This window comes from Pleurodeles waltl, chromosome 3_1, assembly GCF_031143425.1.
Source record: "Pleurodeles waltl isolate 20211129_DDA chromosome 3_1, aPleWal1.hap1.20221129, whole genome shotgun sequence".
In the NCBI taxonomy this organism is placed as follows: Eukaryota; Metazoa; Chordata; class Amphibia; order Caudata; family Salamandridae; genus Pleurodeles; species Pleurodeles waltl.
In genome coordinates this window covers 417961964-417989107 of record NC_090440.1, presented here as the reverse complement: position 1 = coordinate 417989107, position 27144 = coordinate 417961964, and the positions used below count along the sequence as shown (strand labels likewise).

At 43.2% G+C, this 27144-nt stretch overlaps 1 protein-coding gene across 2 annotated transcripts in view; it reads right to left on the bottom strand.

Annotated features, from left to right (window-relative positions):
- LOC138284178 (aminopeptidase Ey-like) overlaps positions 1-27144 on the bottom strand; it is a 534815-nt gene that overhangs the window by 253796 nt on the left and 253875 nt on the right. For both annotated transcript variants that reach the window (XM_069222674.1, XM_069222675.1), the window contains exons 8-10: positions 21499-21642; positions 11385-11450; positions 7634-7699 (exon numbers count right to left, since the gene is read on the bottom strand). In XM_069222674.1, the coding sequence (XP_069078775.1) occupies positions 7634-7699; positions 11385-11450; positions 21499-21642 (276 nt within the window). The remainder of the gene's footprint in view (positions 1-7633; positions 7700-11384; positions 11451-21498; positions 21643-27144) is intronic.

The following is a 27144-nucleotide window of genomic DNA, read 5'->3' as shown; positions in this document are numbered from 1 at the left end:
ACGGGTTAACTTTGTTAATACCTGATGCTCAGCTCGAGCCCAACGTAACGTAAGAGCAAGCCAGACTTTTAAGTCAGGCGCGTTGCAAGCCTTCCAGTTCATTGCTATCAATCTTTTGTACATTACATACGCTAGATCTACAAACCTGTGCAAGTGTTTATTTCTTTTCGTCCTTGTCCTTAATCCGAGTAGACAGGATTTGGGATTCGTGTCCAGATTGAGCCCCGTGATTTCCGCTAAGGCTGTGACCGCCCCCTCCCACTCCCCCCTTAACCGCGGGCACTCCCAGACCATGTGATAGAACTGTGCTGCTGGTGTTTTACATCTGGGACAGGCTGGATCCGATCCGGGGAACATGCGTTTAATCCTGGCTGGCGCCAGGTATGTCTGATGTAGATAATTGAACTGTGTATATCGGAATCTGGGGTTTCTTGAAACCTCACGTGTGTGACACAGAGCTTTTGGCCAATCTGTCCCTGAGAGCAGATTAGGCAGTACGATGTTCCACCTCTCCCTAGCTTTCTGCAAGTTGTCTTCTGGGGGACGATTCAGAAGTTTATAAAGGTTTGAGACTGCTTTTCCTTGGGGGTCCCAGTTCAGCATGTGGTGCAAGGTAACTGAGATATCAGGCTCTGCGTCGCCAGATGCCCACGTTTTCCTGATTGCATGGCATATCGCGTGATATGCCAAGAAATGCCCCGGATTGATCTCTGTAAGGGCCTGTATAGCTTCGAAAGTCATTAATTTCCCTTCCTCGAAACAGTCTCCTACTACACCAATACCCGCGTCTGACCAGGTTGTAGGTGAATATGAGCCAGCTTCCACCCACCCGGGGAGCCTATCCAGCGGGAGGAGTGGTGAGTAGGGTAGTTTTTTAACTCCTTTTTGGATATACTTCTTCCAGTATGTGTGTGCCACTATCATCAGCGGGTTTGTGCATGTGCTTTTAGTCTGCTTATCCAGCAGCCAAGCTAGTATGGGAGCGCCTTGGAGTTGGGATTGTAACCATATAGTTTCTGCCGAGCTAGGTCTGTGGAGCCAATTTAAGATCCACTGCAGCTGTGCGGCCGCAGAATAGAGCTCAAAGTTTGGGGCGCCCAGTCCACCCATTGCTACCGGATGATGTAGCGTGGTAAGTGCAACTCGCCTTCTGCCCTTTCCCCAAACCAGTTGTAGCAGGATGGAATTCAAGCCGACGAAAAAGCTTTTGGGGATAATGATTGGTAGGGCCGCAAAATAGTACAGCAGTCTGGGTAATATCAGCATGTTTGCTATAGCTACTTTACCCAGTGGGGAGAGAGGTAATTTATTCCAGAAGCGTAGTGAGCTCTTAATAGAGGACACCGCTTTCCCCAGATTTCCATCCCTTAAATCTTCCGCCCTGTGGTATACGTTGATTCCTAAGTATTTAAATGTGTTGAAGCACCATTTAAGGTGGCCTGGTGGGGCACTTTCTTGCCTCGCAGGAGCCCAGCTGGTTAGTGGGAATATGCAGGATTTCCCCCAATTAACTATTAGACCAGATACCCTTCCGAACTCAGACAGCAGCGACATCACTGGGGGCAGCGACTCCTCCGCTCTGCGTATGTATATCAGGGCATCATCTGCGTATAGTGATATGGAGTGGAGAGTGTCGTTCCTTGACACCCCCCATTCTTCTTTTTTGGCCCGGACGCGTGCAGCTAGTGGTTCCATCGCTAAGGCAAATAGGAGGGGGGAGAGGGGGCAGCCCTGTCTTGTTCCCCTGTTAATCGGAAAGCTTTCTGATATTTCTCCTCCCGTCTTCACCCTAGCCTGTGGGGCAGTGTACAGAATGCGTACCCAGTTTGTGAATTTTGGGCCGATACCCAGTAACTGCATAGTGGCAAACAGGAAGTCCCATTCTAATGTATCAAACGCTTTTTCTATGTCGAGCGATATTACCACCTCCTCGAGTGCGGTCAGGGGAGTGTCACCCATCACACTGAGCAGCCTCCGAATATTTAGGAAGGTGTTACGTTTCGGGATGAATCCATTCTGGTCATCGTGTACCAAGATATGCATGTAGGGAGCTAGTCTGTTAGCCAGGATTTTGCCTAGTATCTTGCAGTCTAGGTTCAACAATGAGAGAGGTCTGTAAGACCTGACGTCAGTGGGGTCACGCCCCTGCTTTGGAAGGACCACTATCATTGCCTCTCTCATTGAGGGAGGCAGGATACCATTGGTGCCTGCTTCTTCAAACGTTTTTAGGAGATGTGTGTTAAGGTGCGCCGCGAAAGTGGAGTAGTATTCCGACGGCAGGCCATCTGTCCCTGGGGCTTTATTCCTGGGTAGTTGTTCAAGAGCCTTATTAAGTTCCCCTAATGTGATGGGGGCTTCCAGTGTCTCTCTGTCGACATGCATTAGTTGGGGTAGGGGAGAATCTGCTAAAAAGGACTCAAGTTGTTGGATGGTACATGATGTGCTTTTGGTGTATAATTGTGTATAATATTCCCTAAACGCATCATTTATTTTTACCTGTGTAGTAGCTATTGCACCTGCGCCTGTTCCTATCGCCCCGATCGGAGAGCACCGCCGGTCCTCCCGCAGCAGCCATGCGAGCAGCCTACCAGATCTGTCGCCCTCCGATTGTAGCCTAGCCACGTGGTGTTTGTGATCGTGAAGGCGTAATGTAGCATCAGCCTTTGCATGTTCCGCGCGCATTTCCTTCAGGGCCGTGTATGGCGTTGCATTGCGGGCAACTGCGTTTTCTAGTGCTCTTAGTTTCTTCTCCAGCTTGCTAACCTCTGCATGGAGTGTGCGCCTCACCCCCCCATGTAGTGGAAATACAATGTCCACGGATCACCACTTTGTGTGCATCCCACTCCATTGCTCTTGATTTTGTGGTGCCAGTGTTTAATACCCAATACTGTTTCAGCGCTGTTCTCAGTGAGTCTGTGAACGCAGGGTCGTGTAAGGCTTCCGCTTGTAGCCTCCACGTTGGGATAGCCTGGCGCTTCCTGCCCCAGTCCAAAACTATTTTAAGCGGTGAATGATCTGACAATGTCTTGGCTAGGTATTCTATTCTACTGGTCCCTGTGCAGATCTCCTGGGTGCCCCACATCAAGTCTATCCTGGTGTGTACCTTATGTGGTGCTGAATAAAATGAATATTCCCTGTGTCGTGGGTGTTTCATGCGCCATATGTCATGAAGGCTCATGTTACTAGCCCATATCGATAATGGGCGGCTGGGGTGTCTGATGACTATTGAATCTGTGGGGGGATTTGACCTGTCCAATGCTGGATCTGGCGTGCAATTGAAGTCACCTCCCCATATGGCGGGTGTTTCAGGGTTCGTTAGTAACGCTGGAGTGAGTATGCTCAGGAACTCAGGCAGTGCGCTATTGGGAGCGTATACCCCTATGATTGACAATTGTCTGCCGTCCAGCTTACCCTCCACTACCACATATCTGCCCTCGTGATCTATCTTGTGCGATGTTTGGATAAAAGGGACATTCCCTGCTATCCATATAAGTACCCCCCTCGCGAAGGTTGAATAGGATGTGCCCACAATCTGAACTCCCCATTTACTGCGTAGATCCTGCAGGTCTGGGTCCCGCAGGTGAGTCTCTTGTAGTATTGCAATATGTGTGCCATGGCGTTTGAGTCGTGCATGCACCCTGGACCTTTTGCCCGGAGTCCCCAGTCCCCTGATGTTCCAAGTGACTATGTCATATTTGTATGCGCTATGGATTGTGGATTGGGCCATATTCAATTTGTGAGTGCATGTCTTGCGCCCCGGATCCCGGGAAGGCCCATTGGGTCCCCTCCGCCCCCGCCGCCCCCCGTGCGGGCCCCTTGCCTCCGGGCGTTTAACCAGTGTTGCGAGCAGACCGGTAGTGCACAAACTAATAGTTACCCTCTTTCCCTCCCCAACTGGATCCCAACCCCAACTATGAACTTGCAACAGGCTACACACCCATTTTAGGTGCGTGCCAAGGTGTATCCGTATGGATATCTGCGGGGGAGCAATAATACTATCCGGATGCGGCTCATTTTAGGGGCTCGCATCCTTCTGCAGACACGGTCCGCAATTGGCTTGGGGCACTCCCAGGGCACAGCCATCTGCCCCCCCACCCCACGCCGCCCGCCGCACACAATATGAATAAAGGAGTTATCTCCAGGAGCAAACGTGCAAGGATACATAAGTTCAGGTGATGTGACCAACCACATCAGGAGGAGGTCGCAAAGTTCAGTTCTGTATTCAGGCTGTGGCGGTTGGTCCCCCCCGGGGGGGATAGTTCAGTAGTGTTTGTTCAGAGTGTGTCTGCGGACCTAGGGGTGAGCTCCGGGCCCCTCAATGCCTCCGTTAATGTAGAGTCCGAGCTGACCGAGTCAGAATCCAAGCACTCCACTGGCTGGGTCCTGAGCGTCTCAAAGGAATTCTGAGTTAGTAGGGGGGTTTCTTTAAGGGCCCTGGCTCTCTCCTCTGCAGCCTGTTCTTCCGTGGGTTGACCCCTGGCTCGCCTTTTGGATCGTTTCCTAGGTTTCATCGTTGACCAGTTCTCGCCGGTGCCAGCTGCCTCGCGGGGTTGGGCGAGGCCTTTGGCATGCATCCACGTCCAGGCATCTTCCGGTGAGGTGAACATATGAATGCGCTCATCTGTTGTTACACGTAATTTAGCGGGGAACATTAATGCGTATTTTATGTCATACTCCCGGAGGCGTTGTTTAACTTGGGTGAAGGAGTTGCGTTGCCTTTGCACTTCCTGAGTGAAATCTGGATAAGCGTAAACAGTCGAGTCCTCATACCTGTATGGACCTTTGCTGTGGAACTGTTGAAGTATCGTATCCCGGTCCCTGAAGTTTAGGAACCTAGCTATCAGTGGTCTCGGAGGTTGGCCCGGTGCCGGGGGGCGTCCGGGGATTCTATATGCTCTTTCCACTGAGAAGAATTTGGATGGGTTCCCATTCAGGACCTCTTTAATTAGCCAGTGTTCCAGCAGGAGCTCTGAGCTTTGATCCAGTGATTTTTCAGGAAAACCAAGAAAACGTATGTTGTTGCGACGGGATCTGCCCTCCGCCTCCTCTGCTCTTCTCATCAGTGACTTTACTTCTGCATCTAGACGGAGAACTTGTTTTTGGTTATCCGCTACCGAGGGGGCCAGGTCACTTAGCACCGCCTCCGCTGTCTTCACTTTATCAGATAGTTTGCCATGGTCTACTCTGAGGATGTTCAGGTCTTGCGATACCGTGTCTATCCTGGTCTCCAGTGAGGTTTTAGTGTCCATGATTGCTTGTAGTATTTTCTCGAATTGCGAGGAATGTGACATGAGCGTGGACTCCAACGACTGCAGAGAGGGCGTATGCTGTTGATCTCCGGGAGCCTGGCCTGGCGTGTTCCGGTCCTGGTTTTTAGCTGATTTGAGCCTACCGGCCATTTTGACTTATCTGTTGCTGCCTGATTCTTCCCAGGATCTCGCGCTCACCTACTTTCTCTGGGCCCTGTAAGCGAGGAGGGCATATATGTCCCCGCGGAGCCACGCCGGTGCAGATTTCAGTTTTTGAGGTTTCGGCTCTACTGTTGGTTCTCTTAATGAGATCTTATTCAGGTGGTCTAGTGCCTCCCGACGCTGGGTCCACGTGCGTGCCCCGAGCCCCCGGTCATCAGCCAGCTCCAGGCTCTAGGTCCACTTTCAGTGTGGAGTAGAGGAGTGGTATTCCCAGGTGTGTTTACTTAGTGTGATGCGGGCTCGCACAGTTCTTTAAGCACTGTTCCTCCCTGTGGTGCAGGTCGGCGCCATTAAACAGAGGATATGGCTTAGCTTGATCCTGGTCGACCCTGCGCAAACCATGTCTATGGTAGCTTCGATATCCAGCTGCAGGTCCAGAGACGATTCCTGGGACGGACGCTCCACGCCAGCCGCTATAGGATAGGGAGGCACCCCCAGTGGCCCTCAACAGGATTCGTCTCCCGTCCTTCTTCCCCCCTCGCGGGCAGGAAGGGGTAGGCGATGCAAGGCGAGGGCAGTGACCAGTTCCCCTCGCAGCGGTCCCCGCAGACGCCGTATGTCCGTCTCACCTTCAGGACCTCCAAGTCTGGCGCTGAACCCCACCCCAAGGGGAGACGGCGCCAGCGGCCTCCAGGAGAGGGCGCGTCTGCTGTGGCCGAGTGCACAGCCGCCCGACAGGGCCCGCGGCCATGCGTAGCAACTGGGGAGTCCAAGGAGCGGATCCCAACCCGCTCATGTAACAGATACGCCCCTGGCCTGTTGTTGTGGTCCCACAGGGCGTTTTGCGGAGTGGGAGGCGCGTCTCTCCGCTCGCTTCCAGTCACGGCGGCGAGGTCCACCCGGGGTCCCTGCAGTACCCGCCGCTGAATCGCCGCTGCTCCTTGAGGCTCCCCCGCGCCTGATTGGGGGGGAGGGGAAACTCCGGCGGCCGAATGGCGTCGAGGAGGGGGGGCACCCAGGGCGGAATTATAGCTTAATATGGGTTTATCACCCTCACGAGGTGGGCCGCTCCCCGCTTCCGCGCACCCACCTCTCCTTCAGTCCTTAAGGCCGCATCCAGCCCGACGCGGCCAGCAAAATGGCGGCCGCAGCTCCCGGCTCCGAGCCGCTCCGCGGCAGTCCCTCTGCCCGGCCGCGCGATCACGCCCAGAGCCGCCAACGAGAGGAGAGTGGTCACAGCCGCGGATCCCGCCGCAGGGCTGCGACAGCGGCGCCCCAGAAGCGCCCCGCAATTATTTTCGAGGCGAGCCCGAGAGGAGCGCTTAATCAAGCGTCCTTCCCGGTCGCCATCTTGGCTCCTCCCCATATATATATATATATATATATAGATAGATATAAATATATAGAGATAGATAGATATTAATACATCAATAACGGCCCCCTATTATTGTTCACTGGGCTTCTATATTTCCTTTAGCTGTTGAGTCATTGTTTACAGTCACCAACAAGTTGCATGTTGGGAAATTATATATATTATGAAAACGTTGACGTATTTCATCCTTCCTAGTTTTTCCGTTAACAATGACTAAACATCTAAAGGAAACATAGAAGCCAAGAGATTGAACATAGGGGCTGTCTTGGATGGCTTGGGAGATGACCATTAGGATGGACTTAATTTCTAGATGTTTTCTTTAAGAGACACCCAAACTTGAATGAACACACAAGGCATGTGTGATGTCTATATAACTTGACAGGACTTAAGTATTTTCTGTTACATCTTGTTAGCTTTCATTTTATATTCTGGTCCAATGTCTAATGTGACAATCCTTTTATGAACAAAGCAATTTAAACTAGTAGTTAATCATTTGTATTCTCCAATAGTGAAATAATCCTCATTGTTGAGTTGATAATTAGTACAGATCAATCCCTACAGATAAACCTGTTGACATTATCACTGGTGGCACGAAGCTACTTGTGAGACATCAAAAACACATAGCTATCAAGTACTACTCAGTTTCACAATTCATCTCTATAATATCAAGTGATGCAAGGGTACACTTTCACCCTGCAAAACCAACCATGGATGCTCCATTTCTGAATATGCATATGAAGAAAATGTTTATCATGACCTCTGTTCGACCACCCAGTGAATCTTAGTGGAATTCTTCTAACCAATCCATGTAGCTTTACAAACATATTTCGCAGAAGTTTCTCGGACTTACCTTTTGCAAATGGACCCATAGATCATCATAAATGGTGTTGTTATATGCGAACGCTTGAAGATAGGACTGTAAAAAATAACAGAAACTGAATGCACAAAGTTTGTTTGGTATTAAATGTTACATTTTTGAAAAAATACTTTTCTGGCAGTTCTACCCTTGAACCAATGACTTTTCTCGAGAGGAAAATTAATCACTTTTTTTTGCAATAGTGAGAAACCAATACTGGAGCTTTGCATTAAATATAGAATACCGGGCTAAAAGAGAATCATCCAGCAAAATTTAGGTTGCCTGATTCTTTGCCCAGAGGTGCAAACTGAACACCTACGAATTATTGCTACTGTGGTATCTGGGAAATAGAAACTGACCAATTTGAACCAAACTATAAAGTGCATGAATGGCGAATTGTGTACTATTTTGCTATGATTTATGTGTGCGGCAGTGCACAAATCAGATTTGCATCTAATTTGAACATGAGATGAGTGGAAGGTTTTATCTGAAATTATATTTGTGTACAAATGTAATCCTGGCACTAGGACTATAATCAGCTCCACCCCAATTATGTAGCATTGGATTATCAGATTACGCAGCAGGATTGACAAAATTTTGTGGTAAAGAAAGCCTAATGAACTTGAGATGTGTGAAATTCACATAACTTGTTTTTTTGTGTAAATATGCAGATTTTCAGGAAAATTACATGTATTTTTGTAAAATAAGAATTTATCATTTAGTGCTATATCTTAGCGCAAGATGCATACTCATGTCGATTTTTGACTTGAGGACTCATTTTGTGGTTAAAAAATAGTACAAAAAACACAAGTGGTGGAAACAACAACCACTTGTGTTCCAGTCGTTTGCGTTACTTCGTGCTCTCTCAAAAATGTTTCCCAAAGTTGTCTACAATTACATGATGACATAATGACCCAAATTTGAGAATTTAACATAATATGCATAACATGAAGCTCTCAAATTACTTCAGCATATAATTAACCAACATTTAATTGCCATGTTTTTTTAACAGCGGCTCAGTATAATCCATTTCATATTTATTATGTATGTGACGCTACCTACTTATCTACAAAATGGGTCTTTAAAAAGAGATGCAACATAATGCTGATTCTTCTATTGAGAACAGGATTAAGGTAGGTCACAAAAAGCAGATGCAAATTGTTCACCATCTTATTGCAACCTGTCTGTGATTTTGCAATGCAGCTTATGTACCAAGAGGTTGCCTTGCAAACTCTCCAGTCGAGGGGATTGCAGGATGACTTGCCTAAATAATAATACTTCAGCAGGTAGCTATTTGCGATCCCCTGTGATTGACTACAATAGAGGTATTGTGGCCTGCAATTAACAGCAGACCACCATCCTTGTGTTTGCATTTCCAACGAGGAACCCTTTGGCCTGCCAGAAACAGAAGACCATCATCTATGTGTATGCATTCCCAAACAGGAAACTTTAAAAATAAACAGTCCATATTACTTAAAGATACAAGTACTACCTTAAAAACGAAAAGATTCCTGTTTGAAAAGACATAATGGGAGCAGGCAGTGGCCTTCTGGACCACGGCCTGTTCCTCCGAGGCCACATGACATGATTCTTAAAGGGGACACTTTTCCCTTTGTGATTCTGTTATCATCCCTTTCAGAAGTTGGTAACATTTGAGTCATTTGCAACTGCAAATGTGATTTTACAGTTGCAAACCACTGATACATTTTATACCAAATCGCAGTTGGAGGAAGCCCTTTTTCAGCCCCCCTGCTAATTGTGATTCTGAATGAGTCACAAAACACCTTTGGTTATTCTGAACGTTTTTTCTGAATCACAAAAAGGTGTTAAGGTGTTAAGTAAATATTAATATGTGATGTTTGTGGTCCCAAACTGAGTTTCTAGAAAGTACATGATTTGCAACCACAGAATGCTTTATCACTTTACCCTTAGTGCCCTGTTAGGAAAACCACATCTTTGAGAAGGGTTTTGTGATGCATGCATACATTTGTGTATCGTGAAAAAGAAGGAATCATCCAATCCATCGTGTTGGAATTGCATTTAAGATTTAAGGTGTTGGGACCAGAAGTAAATACAATCTGTTGAGTAAAAGTGGTGGCAATTTGCACACTGATTTTTGCCGAACGCATAAGTATTTTGTGAATGAACCTATGTACCAGTGCTTAATTTGTAAATAAAAAGGTGCCGGTGTCCAAAGACCCCCCCAAAACATGCGGCTGCTGCATTTAATTGTGTGAACACGGAAAACGGAGATGGCATAATCCTGACGCCATATCGGGCCTCTTTAATCCATATAAAGCCACTCCCTGCTCCTCCAGCTCACTCTTGCAGCTTTCTACATTCTCCCTTTGTGACGCTTTTTCATTTTTCCCTTCTTCCTTCTTTCCCATATCTGTCTTTTGCTCGCAGAAAACGCTTGAGGCAGAAGAATAAGCCCCGACCCTCAAAAATAAGTGCCGGTGCTGAGCACCGGAAACAACAAGCACAAATTAAGCACTGCTATGTACCAATAGGTCCATTCACAAAATACCGAATCGTAGTGGGTCACAATTCGACCTACCTCTTGAAAATGAATAAGGTGGGTCACAAATTGAGATCCACTATGATTCATAACCATCACAGGGATGGCGGTCTGCTAAAGTCAGCAGACCACTATATCCGTGATTGTTTTTAAATAAGGCAATATTTGTTTTTAATTCAGCTTATTGTACAAAAATCTCTTCAGTGCCACGTATACCCCATTTACATGCTCTACCCAAATACATTGCTGCCTTTAGTCTTTTACAACCCTCTGAAAGGCGGTGCCAAGGAGAGCCGTGGTAATGAGGAAACCACATTAGTTAATGTTTTATTTTGTTGTCCTCTCATAACTTTATCTTCCACTACATTCAGTCCCCAAAACAGATTCAGAAAAAAATACCAGTTTTTTAATTTTATTAATCCAAGAGAATACATTCAAATGGAGAGAACAGTTCCGTTAACTAAAGAGGCTACATATGATCTTCACGTGCCATACCCCTTATTGAAATAGATTTCAAACTGAATTGAAAAGTTTGCTTATGGAACTCAGTGTTTCGATGGCTTGAAGTCCAGAAAAACAAAATGGGCGCTCCAATGAAACCCTGAGGAAGGGAGGGGGGTTCCCAGAAACACTGCTGTGACACAAGTTGTGGACTATGAACAATTACAAAATCTGTGTTTCAGACCAGAATTCAAGCATGTATGCTAACTGTAAAAAACTGAATCGAGGTATGACACCTTGAACTTTGTCATTTTTCAGAACTTTGAACGTTTGGTGTGGAGTCGTGACAGTTTTTGTGGATTATGAGCAATTTAAAACCTTCATCTCTAATCCAGAATCTAAGGTTGGACGATATATGTAAAAAAACGGATGAAGTATGAAACCTTGAACTGTGTTGCTTTTCTGGTCTTTGAGAAACTCATTTTCACAAACTTTTATTGGGAGTAGGCAGAAGACCCATGTACCACTCTGCTAAGAACCTTAAAAATGGTGACCATGAGAAATTCTCCAAAGTACAAGGTGACCATTCACATTCAGGTGTCAATATTATTTAGTAGCGTTTGATCAACTACAGTTCAAACAACTTTTGCTTTAATGTGTAAATTATGAAGCCGATTATGTATTATGTGACGATTGAAGAATCACACTCATGCAGACAAACCCGGTAGCCAATCATTTATTTGTTGTGTATTTCTGCAGAAAATTAGTTTGATATATACTTACACGTAGGCCTTGTACAAACACTGACTCTGTTAAGAATTCTGACAACATCCGAATAACTGCAGCACCCTATATCAAATGAAACAGAGTTAAACAAGGATTTGTATTAGTTGGAAATGTGCAGTCTCATAAAATAATTTTAAGCGTATTTTATGGTATGGAAACCACAATCCATGCTTTCAACTTTGATAGAGTAATGATTATCATTGATATATTCAGACTCTGTAAGCCTGATTCACGAAGCTACCTTCGCTTGCAAATTCCATTTACGCGTGTAAATAACCATTTTATGAGTGTAAAGCCACATAATGTTACTCAAATAATGTGGTTTTACCCTAAAATGTCTGTTCTTAAGATTTTAGTGTGAGTATCTTTTATTCAAGGAAAGGAGAGTGGGTGTTCGGGGGCAGAAATGTCCTGGAAGTTTGGGAACATGCGCAGAACTAATTATTCGTGGGTTGTTGCAAATATTTTCTCAGCTCATTTCCACCCTGGAAAAGGTCATAGACTTACTCATGACAAAAGCAGATGTAAACCGTTTTACAGAGTGGGAACAGAAATGGGACAGCCTCAAAACTGTTAGGAGGTAATGGGCCAGGGGTTTCACCAAAATAAAAAATATTTCCTCTTGGAGGAAAAGCTATAAAGTGCAGTGGCACTCATACAAGACATTAAACACGAGGATTCACAAAATATTTATAGCATCACTCTGGAAAGCTGCTACAACCACGACTTGCCAAAAGTATTATTACAAAACTTTGTGAATTTTAAAAATATGTACATCTCTATCTTCTTAGGTAAACCTAGGCCTCCAGATTTACATTTGTTAAATAATTTGGCCTGCTGTTGTGCCACTCTCTCCCACCTTACTCATCGATTTACCTCTCCAGCTCGACTGGTAGGCTATATGTTGTGATCAGAACTACACTGGTTTTGTACAGCAGTATACATATATTTCACTAGAGAATTCTGCTGCTTGTCTAAAGAATTTGAGTGTGTGTGCGAAGCAGTCACAAATTATCAGTTATTCATTTAAGATGGCTGCTGCTTCTCTTTTCTCCATCACTATTTTTGTAGCCTAGGCAGAGACTATCTTTATGAGTATTGGCATCGAGGTCTCCAATTCAATTACTGGTCCTGTGGAGCATCTTTATACATACAATACCTCTTCTTTACTGTGTCTCGAGTGCCTCCCACAAATGCTTTAGTAGGTTGCATTTCTTCTGAACAAGCTGCCAGAACTGATAGCCTAACAACTGAACCACCTACGGGTTGAAACAACTGCATTGCTATTTAATTCTTAACACGTCAAGGGTCAGATTTAAGAGCCACTTTAGCAGCACCTTTTTGATGCTAAGGCGGAGATAAGGTAGTCTTTTCCCTGCATCATATTTACAAAGTGGTGCAATGCATTCATTGTGCCACTTTGTAACCCCTTGCGCCACAGTATGCTTGCGCCAGGCATAATGTATCCAAGGGTGGCGTTCCCCCGTTAGGAAACCCGAAAAAATGGCGCAGTGAAATATAAAAGATTTCACTGCACCATTTTTTCTGTCATTTTTAACACCTTCTCTGAGCAGTTGACGCCTCCATCTAAATCAATGGGCCTCCTTGCACTTTGCTACACTAGCGTCAAAATTGTCGACGCTATTGTTCTAACTACCTCCATGGTGCTCCATATCTTAAATATGGCGCACAAACGGTGGTGTTGGGGGGATGGAGGCGGGGGTGCAAGAAAAGTAGCGCTTCATTGGATGCAGCACTACCTTTCTTAAATTTGGCCCCAAATTCAACATTCCCTAACTTACCCGCTTGGATACTAACGATAAAGGCTTGTGTACTTTCCTTGTGGCATCAAAAAATAAAAATAAATAACAGTTGCTCAGATGCTATTTTTAAATGTTCCTTTGCTTCTCATTATTCCAAGACAGTGATGTAACATTTCAACTGAAACTGGAATTGTAAAATGTGAAACTGTGCCTGATATCAGCGTAATTTAAAAGTTCACCTTTTCACCCTCCATTTTGAACTTGTGACCTTCCTGTTTTGGGTGCACACATTGTCTCTCATCATCCTTTTAACCCCTACTTTCTTCCTTCCATTCACCCAGCCTGCTCACCTGGAGAGAAACTTCACATTCCAATTTCACCATTATTCTCATGCAGTTGAAAAGGACTATTGTTGCAGGACTAGGATATTAAAAACGACCAATAGATTAACAAAATATAGTATACTATTGTAGATTTTTCCTCCCTGTGACAGGATCGCAGGATATTGTTTAACTGTAAAATAATGTATAAAAGGACAGGTCATAATTTGTTTACCAATTGGTGGCTCCTACAGAAGGGTCGTTTTGATGTATCCCTTTATAATTGATTTGATGCGTTAGCATCATGGTTGACTTGTTAAGGATGATGTGGGTTCTACTCCTTTTACTTTTTCCCTCTGTCTCATAAAGGGGGAAGCAACATTCCTGCTACATTCATTGTGTATGGTGTGTGGCAGAGCACACCCATGTTATTCTAAAATGTGGCTTGAATGTCTACTAAACAAGCTGAACTAAAAGGTTCACACTTATTCATAAGAGTAACATCATTTTACTACTGGAAACATGGTTTTCTGCCCCCATTTATGTCAATGTTTATATCTCCTCTTACATCATAGCTACCAAGTATCCTCATTCCGTTTGTGACTAGCTAGTCCAGTGCTTTTTTTTCTAAGAATTCTGGGCTTGTAATAATGATTTTATAGTGTGTCAAATAAGACTACAAATCTCTCAGTCTTAAGGAAAATCTGGTCCTAGCCTAACTAGTCACCCATGAACCTGGGAAGCTTGACAGCTGTGTTACAGTCCAGAAAAAGCTACAGAATTTGGTCACCAGTTTGGAGAGTGTGGGGGTGTTTTAGGTGTAAACATGAAGTATAAAGTAAAACTGAATAAATTCCTACAGGATCCCATAACTCCTAAGTGGTATTAGTTTCCTGTGGGGAGGTCAAAAGTTCTGTTTGACATTAATTATTAAACATTATGGTCAAGCTGTATCCCTTCATTTAACTGACCTTGCAGGGTTTCTAAGCCTATTATTCTCTCACATTAGTCATAATGGCATCAAGTTGGCCAAATGTTATTGTTATGAGGGATTTCAATGCCAAAATGGAATGTGGGTTGGACGTTGTCTTATTGGACATTGATGTGGATGATTAAGATGATGTCCTAGAGACCATTATATCAAATACTTCAATGGACAGCATGATGACTTCTTACAAGATTTCCAATTAGGTCTTTACAGCTGTGCTGCTTAGATTGCACAACAAAAGACCAGCTGGACCAGATTTCAATTGTTGCCTAAACCAAAATCCATATGTTTCCACATATTACCCCATATGTTGTTATCAACAGTAATGATGACAAAAAGTTAAACCACACATCCTTGGTGTGGTAGTTCCCCACAATTTGTGCCTTCACCCCTCCTGTCATCTGTATTCATTTTTGCTTGCATTAGGCCTCTGTGCACTTTGCCACTGCTAACCACCACTAAAGTGTGTGGCTCTCTCCCATAAAATGGAAAACTTGGTATACATCTGATTCGCATATTTAATCTACTTGTAAATATCTAGTACATAGTACTATAAGTACCCAGGACCTGTAAATAAAAAACGCTACTAGTTGGCCTGCAGCACCCATTGTGCCACTAACTAAATTAGCACTTTAAAGCATGGCTCAGGCCTCTCATTGGAGCCTGTAGTACAGATTTTAATTGCTGTTTCGACCTGGCAAAATAAACCTTTTGCCAAGCTTTACCCTTCCTTTCTAATAACTGTATGTCACACCTAAGGTAGGCCCTGAAAGCCTGTAGGTCAGTGTGCATGGTATTTTAAAATAGAACAAGTGGGTTTATGCTTACTTGTCCTGGTAGTGGAAAACTCCTCGAGTCATTTTCACTATTGTGAGGTAAGTCTCCCCAATACACTAAAACTCGGTTAACTTGGTACATTTATTAAGTGCTAACTTTCAATTGCGAGCAGAAAGAGGTGTCATGTTCAGACTCAAATGAATTGAAATTTACAATCCTCTTTAGTGGTAAAGTCAGATTTTAAGTCACAGTTCTGAAAAAAGTCCTTTTAAAAAGCTGGCAGATTCTTGTCCTAACCATTTGTACCTTCTGCTAGTGTCTTCGGTCAGATGACTGTGAATGGCTCTTCTGTTGGTGTTTATATAATCCTCCCCGACAGTGACACGAAGGAGAATCCTGACAGGATGGCTGGAGGCAAAGTTGTACCATTCCCCACTTACTCTTTAAAAATTGGCCTATGTCTGATACGTGTGTATTTAATTTACTTGTATGATACTACAGATACCCGTGACCTGTAAATTAAATGCTACTAGTGGTGCATAAAGTGATCACAAAATGCAAATAAGTGAAAATAAACCCAAACGAAACCAGCAAATGTGATCTGTACAAAACCAGTGTTAGATTGAGTGATGAACAATTAAATGTAGCATTCCGATTGTAACAGACTACGTCCATACATTGTGACTTTAGAAAGAATCAAAAGGTTTCATAATTGACCATCAAAGTTTCAAAAATAGGGACATCAAAAAACAACTGCCTGAGTCTAAGGGAACAACTGAATGTGCAGTTCAATCATTACATCACATGCTCACTAGTGATTTCTTGAATGAAGAAATTTACAACATATCACCAAAGAGGTAACCAGTATTATATGACACATCGCCTTTGCTACATCGAGCACTGGCAGACATATCTCTTGCAACATTGAGATTTACATCTACCAACTCTTTAGCTGAAAAGTCCAGAGCAAAGCAGCCATAACAACTCAAATGGAAAGAATGATTTGTTCTCTCCATTAATCAATCCCATGTGCTACTGACAACACTCATTCTCTCAAAAACAGTAATTTCATAAAGGGTAAACCATTTGGTTGAAACAATAAAGTTGAACGCACTGCTAGTGTTGTATAAATGCAATATCTTATCGCTAAAGCTGTGTACCAAGGTTTGTCCAACCCCCAAAATAACTATATCCATCGACCCTTTCCTCCATGGTATGTCTTGCCCTTAGGAATGAAAATTAAAAGACCCCAATTTTCATTCTTTGATGGATGTACTTTTTAAACACAGCCACCAGTTTATTCAGAATTATTGATTTATTGATAAATGCTGTGAATAAGAGAGTCTTGTCTGTTATGTCTGCAAGGCTGTAGCAAACAGAAATGGTTAAAACCCTATGACAGGTGAATCTGAGAAACACCCAGACGGCAACTTCATATATATATATATATATTTATATATATATATATATATATATATATATATATATATATTTTTTTTTTTTTTTTGCTGACGCAACAAGTACGAATAATTTCGGAAAAGCTAGGGCCCAAACTTCCATGAATATGAAGTAGAGCAATTACTGAGTCTGCTTGTACCAATATCCTCCCGAAATCATTATTTTGAAATGAGCTAGCATGTCTGTGAGATTCTGGCATACTGCAAACTATAAAAACAGATCTACTTCATGCAAGTACCTTAGCCTTCAAAAGGAAGTACTCAGTTTAAGATTAACTTTCACTACTGACAAATTGTCACAGCAGAATAAGATGCCACAGTCTCATATTCCTTAACCCCAAATGTAAACAGCTACCAATAGTGGGATTTTACTTTTTTTACTCAGAGGAGTGTGAACCATTCTCATATCAATGTTCCTTATATCAATGTTAACCATTACAAATCATGCTTGAAAACATCAGTAGAAGTAAATAGCTCCCCGTTGGAAGAAGTCCTTATCAAGGAGCATTTGGTAGTCAGTAAATCAGTCCATGGTCTCTGGAGTAGTTGAGTATTATAGAGTATGTAATTTTTCACCTCACCCTAAAAATTGAGTCTGCAAACATTCACAAACTTTCACAAAGAACATTGTTCAAAAATGTATTACTCAGAGAACAAATTTGCTTTCTTCCACTCACTACTTGAACCACTTCACATTATTCATATGAAATCTTTCAAAACACAATCTTGATCCATTCCTCGGCCAGTCCCTCTCAATCACCAAAAGATTAAAATGCAATGGGCCATAGACTCTTCAATGTGGGCTTCCTGCACCTACAATAAAACCATTTTCTGGTTTCCCCCACCCCACTGAAATTCTACTGCACTGAAAGTCTCAAATTGTGTGCTTGATAAATAACAGCCCATTGACAGCTCTCTACAGTGGTTTGGTACAGAAATTATCACTTGCTGTGAAGGCACTTTTTCTGATAGTAAGAGCACGAAGTCGGACACGTGAGCAAAGCTAAGCTAGCCAAAGAGTTGCTGCAGCCAAAACATATGAGATAGCTGATTTAATTCAGGAAGCTCTTGTGGGTGACATATGTTAGACCTGTCAGGCTTAGGGTAGTTATTTTGCCTTCCTCCTCCATTTTAGCTAATCTCATATTTGCTGGCCTTTGGGGTCTGTGCATTTGACCACTGCTAACATGTGCTAAAATGTGCCTACTCCTAAAAACATGACAGAACTGGTTTACACTCAATTGGCCTATTTAATTTACTTGTAAGTCCATAGTAAATTGGCACTACCTATGCCAGGGTTCTTTAAATTAAATGCTACTAGTTGGCATGCAGCACCATTTGTGCCACCCACTTATGTAGCCCTTTAAACATGTCTCAGGCCTGCCATTGCAGCCTGTGTGTGAAGTTCTAACTGTCATTTCAACAGGATCCTTTTGTCAAGCCCAAATAGTCCTTTTTAATACATATGTCACTCCTAGGGTAGTCACTGGACAGCCGAGAGGGCAGGGTGCAATGTATTTAAAATGTTGGAGATGCACTATTACATTTTACTTGTCTTGGTAGTGAAAAACACCTAAATATGTTTTTCACTACTGCAAGACCTACCTCTCCTTTAAGATAATACTGGAGTTACATTATCATATTCATTAAGCTGTAACTTCCAATAGAAACAGGTAACCAGGTTCATGTTTAGTGTCTTTGGATTGTGTTGAAAATTTCTTTCTGATGGTAAAGTCGGATTTTAAATAAAAAAAATTGCATTGCAACTTTTAGAAAGTTGGCATTCTCCTGCCTTAGCCATTTAGTTGCTGCAGCCTGCCTTTGGGTTAAATCAGGGTTCCGCAAAGTCGGTCCTGGAGAGCCGGGTCCATGCCAAATTTTTAGCATATCCACATTTAGAAAACTGTAGATTCTGAAACATCTTTTTTCTAAATGTGGATATGCTAAAAATCTGGCATGGACGCTGCTCTCCAGGACCGACTTTGCAGAATCCTGGGTTACATTACTGGGTGGAGCTGCCAGCTGGGCTTTGCGTATTCCTTCTATACAGCCACGCACAATAGAGAGCTTAGGTGTGTCTGGATGGGCCAACACTGATAGGATGAAAGGGCGGAGCTAGGCACACACCCACACTTACACTTGAATAGGCGTGCCCTGCCTCTCCACAAAGGCCTGAACACCCCCTGCAATAAGTCTGGAGCCAGGGCAAAGGAGGTGGGACTCCTGTGCACTCCAAAGGGAAACCTCTAGAAGCTTCTTCCAATTTAAGGGATGGGTGTGGTATAAATATTGCACCTCAGACCTCTTCAGTATACTTCTGGAGATTCTTCCAGGTAGGAGTACTGCTGTGCTAATCAAAGGACTGCTGCTCTGCTGCACTGCTGCCCTGTAGGAGTGCTGCCTGCTGTGCTGACCTGCTGCCCTCTTGTCTGGTTGAGAAGGACTAGGCCAGCAACCTCTTCCCAGGACCACCAGAGTTACTCCAATGTGCTAGTCGCTTGTAACCATCACCTGAACTCTGCAACTGTGAATTCTATACTGCCAAGTGATGCCACTGGAAGTGGGTCTAAAGGTGCTGTGCCAGCCCATCTGAAGAGCCAGCAGAACTGACGCATCTCCTCTGCTGCGTGGTGCAACCCTCAGTTGAACTGATGCATCGCCTCCGCTGTAAGGATTCTTCCTTTGAAAGGACTTGGCTTTGAGCTCATAGCCTGCATCGCAACTGTCGTGGCACAACAAAATCTAGATGTAGGCCCTCTCAATGCAAATCTCTTGTTGATGGCACCCCTGATGATGACACAAGTTCTTGCATCGCAGCCTTGCAGCTCCTTGGAACAGAAACATTGCCTCAGCTGCATGACGCATCCTCAACACCTGACTTTGCAACACAAACCCTTGTTGATAGGAGTCTTGACAATGATGCAGGACATTGCATTGCAGCTCCTCTGAACGAATGCATTCTCTGAGGTGCACAACGCATCTTTGAAGCGGGACCTCACAAACCTCCTCAACCAGAATTTAGGATACTGTTGTTCAGCTGGCCAAATAAAGGTTCCTGTAGCAGGCCCTCACTCCACTGTGGTCAGCCTGAACTTGTGACTTTTTTCTAGTCTGGCACAACAAGATATCCGCTGTCTACTTATTGTTTTTTTTTTGTTGTGGTCTTGTTTTATACATTAAAAGCTACTCTATTTTTCTAACTCTGTTGTGGGATCATTTGGTGCGTGTTTTCACTGTGTTACTGTTTGAAGTGTTGCAAAAATACTTTACTCATTGCCTCTAAGTTAAGTCTTACTGCTCTGGGCTTAACTACCAGAGGATTGAGCACAGATTAAATTATGATTTTCTTATGACTTCACCCTCACAAAAACTGTGGTTCCTGCTTGAGTAGAGTTTCACACCCCTCAGCCGGTAACCCAATTTCTTACAATACACATCAGACAATTGGCCCTTGTCAAAGTTTCTACTCTGGAACTTTGCATGGACTTGTGCTTGAAATGACCTAGCCGGTGGAAGTCAAAATACTGTATGAAATGAGGGTTTCAGAAGGTCAAAAACCCTTTGAATAGGTTTTGAGAATTTGAAAGAGCCTGAATCAGAATGTGTCTATTCAGAAGGTTGTGAATATGACAGCTTCTATCTTCCTTTTCAAGGAATCTGAAAATATGGAACTCTTGTTCAGCAAATGTGGTGTGTCTCTAAAGCTGAAAATTAACATTCTCTTGGCATATAACGATGGTTTCTTTTTTATTTATCCTAGTGGACTCAGTGAGCTTGGAAAGGATTGTGATGGCTGATCACCACAGTACCATCAAACCTTCAATAGCATGCCATTTGACTGGGATTCTGTGGACTGGTCAGCAGGCTACTCCAGTTCCAGACAGTTTTAGAACTAAAGTATTTTTGTCTTGTTGGGGGATACGTTTGCCCACCACTAGTCAAAAGCTGTCTGTCCTAAGTGCAAAAGAAGACTCATATCTCCACATGAGCCAGCAGCAGTTTTTGGTTCCAAGCCCTGGTGGCACAGAATTTCATGTAAGAGGAAAGAACACTTCCTTAAATGTTCGTCTGAACTATTCAGTAATGTGTAACAAGGTATTTTAAGAGTTTTACTAAAATTGGTTTGGTGAGTAGCCCTTATAAAATATCCTAGAACATACCGCAGTCTTTCCTCCCACATTTGTTGTACTGAGACTGATTATTACCACTAGAGTGACTAACAAATCTCCAATAGATCCTTGGAAGCATCTCTTGCTATTACAAATCAAATGAGAGCATGTCATTTAAAAGAGTCTCACTCTGCTTTCCTACAGCACACTCAGAAAATGTATTTGTACAGCCTATTTCAATAAGCATATTCCACTCTCTTCTGCTTTTCTGCGGGTGATGTGTGATTAAGGATACCTTGGGATTACTCTAGATATAGATGTGTTGTGAAACAGAAGACAGTGGATTTAGAAACATGGCTTACTAAACAGGGAATTACTACTTTGGAACCAATGAATTTCTACATGCAATTGTCTAGACGTGCAGATGACATCTTTTAATGCATGTTTCACTCGTCTGAGTTGTTTATTTCATGGTCAACCACATAAATATGACTTGCAAAATAAACCACTACTTAGGTCAGTCTAGAAAGAGAGAGAGAGAAAGAGATTACAATCGCATCATATTAACATGCTGATGCCAATACTTTGATGACCTGAAAAAATATTTAAATACTAGGTCATTTGACCTTCTGACAGGGTTACACAGGGTTACTGTGATAGTAAAAAAGACAGAGAAGGTAGAATAGAAATATATTACCTTACTGTATGAGATAGAATCAAAGAGTTCACTGATCTCAGCTGAAGTATTGATCTCTTCCTCCTTTGTTGATAATGGATGGGATGAAGCCAGTGCATCAACACCCATGACTCTGTAGATGTCATTCAGCACAATCAGATCTTTCTGTAACAAGCAATGTGGTAAATTAAAATAAGAAAGAATAACCTGTAGTGCATACATGTAAAGCTTTTTTGGTGTGTTACAGCATAACCTACTAGCTATTAAGTAAAATATATGTAACATGATTTCACTGATTATCATTGTGCACTTAGGTGTTGAAATCATATTATGAACTCAAACATTGTTTTTTCTTGTTAAGGTGTTTTGGACAGTGACACGCTTTATCCTAAAGTTACTTCAAAGCATAAAACAAGGCTGGGGAATAATGCTGTCAAGATTAAGAGATGGTTGAGAGAGTTGTTGATCACTCTCTTACATTCTTCAGTCACTGTTCTTGCTTCAGGCCACTACTGAATTACAGTTTCATTTGAGACATCTGAGTGACATTTATGAATAGCCACTATTGCACTTACAAGTCATACTTCCACTCTCTAGCCATCCATAATCAGAAGCAACAAAAATGTGTTAATATTTTCCTTGGTGACGTACCTGTCTTATCAGAGGCATCATATTGACTTTCAATAAATTGGCTATTGATAAGGTGTTCTCTTGATTAAGGCAAAACTTTATTTCAGATGTAGAGGGAACAGTCTTTGTTAAGATGGCATTCTGTTGTCATAGATTATCCACTTTGGTCAAAAATAAAGAATTAAAGATGGACAGGGGTGCTTGAATTGTCTATTCTACCACTCAAACCCTGAGGTGAAAAACATCCATGTTATTCACTTTAATCCTTCTTTAACATTATGTCATGTATGGCCCACCCCACCGCCTCTACTCATTGTGAGTTGAGCTGCACAGAGGTAAAAGGGTCCATGGGGTGTCCTGCCACCAAACTCACCTCCATACAAAAAAGTAATCCCATACTTGGTGTCCCACCACCCTTCCCATTCACCCGCTGCAATAGCCTCCCCCATCTCAATAAAAAAATCTTTACCTGCCACTGTACATTGAACTGTGGGCTACCTGTTAGAAGCAGATACATTAATTTAAGGAGAAAATATATATTACACCACAAGATACTTGTGTATATCAGACATTACCCCAGTTGCTGCTTCTGTGTACAGATAGGTGCAAATATAGAATAGATTGTTCCTGAAACTAAAACTTTAAGAAATATCATGAAAATGTACAAACTTCCTCACAAGATAAATGTGCACATCAGAACGTGTGAATATTATGCACATGGGGTATTTATCTAGAGGGTTTTTTCTCCAGCCGATACAATCTTATAATGTGTCACGTGCATATGTGTAACTTCAGTTTTTTATATTAAAAAAATCCCCCCTTCGACCTTTGTCCCATCTCTCCTCTCTGACTCACCCCAAACTGGTCTGACTACTATGAACCCCCAAACCTCCTCCTCAAGCTTTCCCCTCCTTCTTTAGCCATGTCACCCAACTAACAGGCACACATAACCACTACTTCAAAAAACAACTTACTAGTTCCCATTTTAAATCCAATCTATCATCCTATCTTTGCTCTAAACTCCACTAAAACACAAACCTAACACAACTAATGCACAAAGAAAAGAAAACATAACTAATCCACTAACTATTAACCTCTAGTCTTGGGTTCTGGAGTAGTATGCTACATGCCACAAAGTGCTTCAGGGCCTCATCAGGGGCAGCAAACACTATATAAATCCAATTTACAATTACAATCAATATTACAGGTAGAATACTGTCTTTTTAATCATCACCCTCAGCACTAACCCTCCCTTCCCAAACATAAAAAATACTACCAGGTGTACTACCACCCACCTCCACCAATCCTTCTCGAATACCCCTCCTTCATCTTGCCCAAATGTTTTAAAGAAGGTACCTGGCCACCTATCTTTCACTGCCACCAAGCTGTGCCTTTTCTGTCCCTCTCCAGTAAGGCTGGACTCTCCTTCAGAGGTCTGAGACCCAGTTCTTCACTGACAATGGCTCTATTAGAGCCAGACATTAGTGTAGAATGTTTTCGTGTCAATATGAGTCTGCTTAGACCTGCTGTATGACTGTGGAGGTGGTGGTCAGTAGTGTAAGAGTGGTTTCTGCATTCTCCTTTCTCCCTCTGGTTTGTGTGGACCTGAGAGAGGAGAAAGGAAGGCAAGACTGCTGCCAGCCATTTAGCTGCACCACTTTGGTCTTTGGGACACAACATTAGCAGAGACCACGGGTGAAGCAAGTGATTCTCCTTATAATATAGCACTAGTGAGAAGAAAAATATATTTCTCACTGTTGCTATGTCACAGCACTGAATAGCCAGGATGTTTTTCATCAACATGTACTGAGTGACATCAAATATCAATGAGATGGAGCTTGATGAGGTTCACCTGCTCTAATTATCAGGCTAGAGGTACAAGGGTAAAAGAGTAATGGAGATGCCAATACCAACATGTGCTTGCCTTCTTAAGCCACACTACCCCACTACCCCAAGATACATAAATATTACAAATGAAACCTGGTGTCCTACCTCCCACATAACCACTCTCGTCCTTTTTCTTCTTTCCTCCAACCAAATGTCAACATCAATACCTGGTGCCTGTCACCCACCTCTGTCACCCTTTATTATACACCACTTCACTTCTCCAAATAAATAAAAGCCTAGTACCCTGCCACTCACTCTACCAAGCTCTGGAATTATTCTCCCCTTAACAGCCAAATATTGAAAGGTTACCTGGTTCTGCCACTCCCCGCCACCCCTCACTGCCCTTGATATTGCCCAACCTCCATCATCCACATATAAGAAATTCAAGTCCCTGGTGTTTTGACACCCTCCCACACCAGCTTTGCCCATTACATCTCTCTCTCCCATCCCAAAGTCATCTACTCCTCTGTCACATGAAGATCAGAAAGATGGTGCAGCACTGACAGCGGCTCTGTGATAGCTGTTCATAAACATGGACTCCCTTTTCCTGTCAGTACAATTCTGCCGAGACCCACAGTGACAGGGGAGAGGGCAGATGGGCACATAGGAGCACCACCAACATTAACATACTTCTCTCTGGGCTTTGAGAACCAGGGAAGGCAGCAGATCACTACCACACAGAGCACAGATTTCACTTTCTTGCACTTTTATGCTCTGATGTCAGAGTATTGAAAAAAGAAACAGATGTTTTGACTAATCTAGCATCAGAAGAGTGAATAATCAGGTATCAAAATTATGGTTTGTGCTAATGGCTTCTGATGAAAGGAAAACATAACATATGCATTGAATGGTTGGCAGAAGAACAGCAAATTAAACTTGCATCACATAGAACTTAGTCACTTTAAATCTGTGAAGAGTTCAAACACCTTTCCAATATTAATCAAACCAAGTAGGATTAGATGGTTCTTTTGGAATTGATGGACCAGATTTGCTACCAACTAGTTAGAAAGGCTATTTTCCTTCTTTATCTCATTACGTTCTTTGTTTATGTTAAAAGCACATTCACAGCATCCCTACTGCCAAGTCTGACAGTAAGGGGTTAACAGATTAGCACACACATTGCTTGCAAGGTTGGGGAACATTCAATTTAGCAACACTTTTACCTCACACCTGAATGTACAGTGTGTGAAGGGGGATGGGCAGGTGTAAGGTTAGAGAACCACTAACAATAGTAACAGCTTTAAGAAAGTAGCTCTCTGTGTACTCTGTGTACAGCTTGGTTGCCATATCTCCATCTCCTCTGCTCCCTCACTGACATTTTCAGAAAGAGGCCGACTTAGTTGGGATAACCAGCATGTGGCAGCCATTAGAGTCTGCAAATGTCCCTGCCCTCACAGTTGCCTTTGCTTCAACAGTAGCCCTTCACCTGTCTCTTGCATTGGCACTCTAGGATGCTGGTGCACATGCCATGTCAGGGCTCAGAAGACTAAGAGCTGCTCCGATTCTGTGATGACAAGGCACCATACTGTTTGGTCAAGTGGCCCCCAGTAGGCTCCTCATTTTCTATATCTAACAATTTGTTGTAGTGGTGCTTCTATGCCCAAGGAGAACTCACCTGCAGAAAATGTACAATAAAGCAGGAAATCCAGCTCCTAATAAATCAAAGAACAACACTTATATCTGGACAGTTAACAATCTGTCAGGAATATCCCAATGATATACAGTGCAACTAGTACTAAGATAGCAAAGACATATAGGGGGTCATTCTGACCCTGGCGGCCGGTGACCGCCAGGGTCACCGACCACGGGAGCACCGCCAACAGGCTGGTGGTGCTCCCGAGGGCATTCTGACCGCGGTGGTTCAGCCGCGGCCAGAAAGGGTAAACCGGCGGTCTCCCGCCGGTTTACCACTGCCCTTCTGAATCCTCCATGGCTGCGGAGCGCGCTCCGCAGCCATGGGGATTCTGACACCCCCTACCGCCATCCTGTTCCTGGCGGGTCTCCCGCCAGGAACAGGATGGCGGTAGGGGGTGCCGCGGGGCCCCTGGGGGCCCCTGCAGTGCCCATGGCATGGGCACTGCAGGGGCCCCCGTAAGAGGGCCCTGCAAAGTATTTCAGTGTCTGCTAATATAAATCAAAAACATCCACACCCACACAAAACTGTCAGAGAGAAGGAACGACGAATGTGTGTGTTATATGCACATTTCCTCAGAAAATATTTGTGCGACTATAGGTGTAGGAAATTCACTTTCCTGACCTTTTTCACACCATCTGCTAAACCAATGGATGTTTCAAAGAGCCATAATAACTCACATGAGCAACTTGTGTTAATATTTTGCTTTCTAACTGTGAATTTTAAGAGCGCAAAGGTTATCTAGGACGACAAGATAGCCTTTTGGGCAAAGGTCCTGCTGCAGAGGTCCCTGTACAACCTGCAAGTTATGCCGGACCATCTTTGCCTTTGCCTTTGATACAAACATGTACCAATGTATGCTGGCACACAGTAACCAACAACCAAACCCACATTAACTTACCTTCTCCATAATTTAGTCCTTGATATCTTGCCCACAATATTTTAGTAGCATGATATTCTGGAGTTGATATTAGTAGCAGTGAGAGTAGTTACAATGTGTTGATTTAGATCTTGATCTTTAAACAATTACAACATGAAAACATTTTAAATATTCCATAAAAGCTATAAAACCCTTGCTTGAAAGGAAAACAAATTCATAAAATCCATTTCATTCAATTTTCCATGCATTTAATAGAACTCATGTCTTTAAAACTTCATTAACTGATATTATGAATCTCCGAGGGCATGGTACATCAACATATCTCATATCAAATAATACAATAGCTGCTTGCCTACTATTTCTGACATCATATTTCTTTAAAATGGGTCTCAGTGTTTACCACTGTTCTAAAAACCAAGTGCAGTCTACAAAATTGTGTATTAAATCACATTTCTTTTTTATGCCACACTTGAAAATTTATTCCCATCTAAAAACAACCACTAAACCTTTGATTTTAGCACTGCGTTTACCCTGCATCTAAATTTTAAGAGGCCCAGTCAAACGTACATTGGGCAGGTTTTCTAGATAGGGGAATCTTTCTCATTTATTCAGGAAGGTATGAGCAATGATACAGATC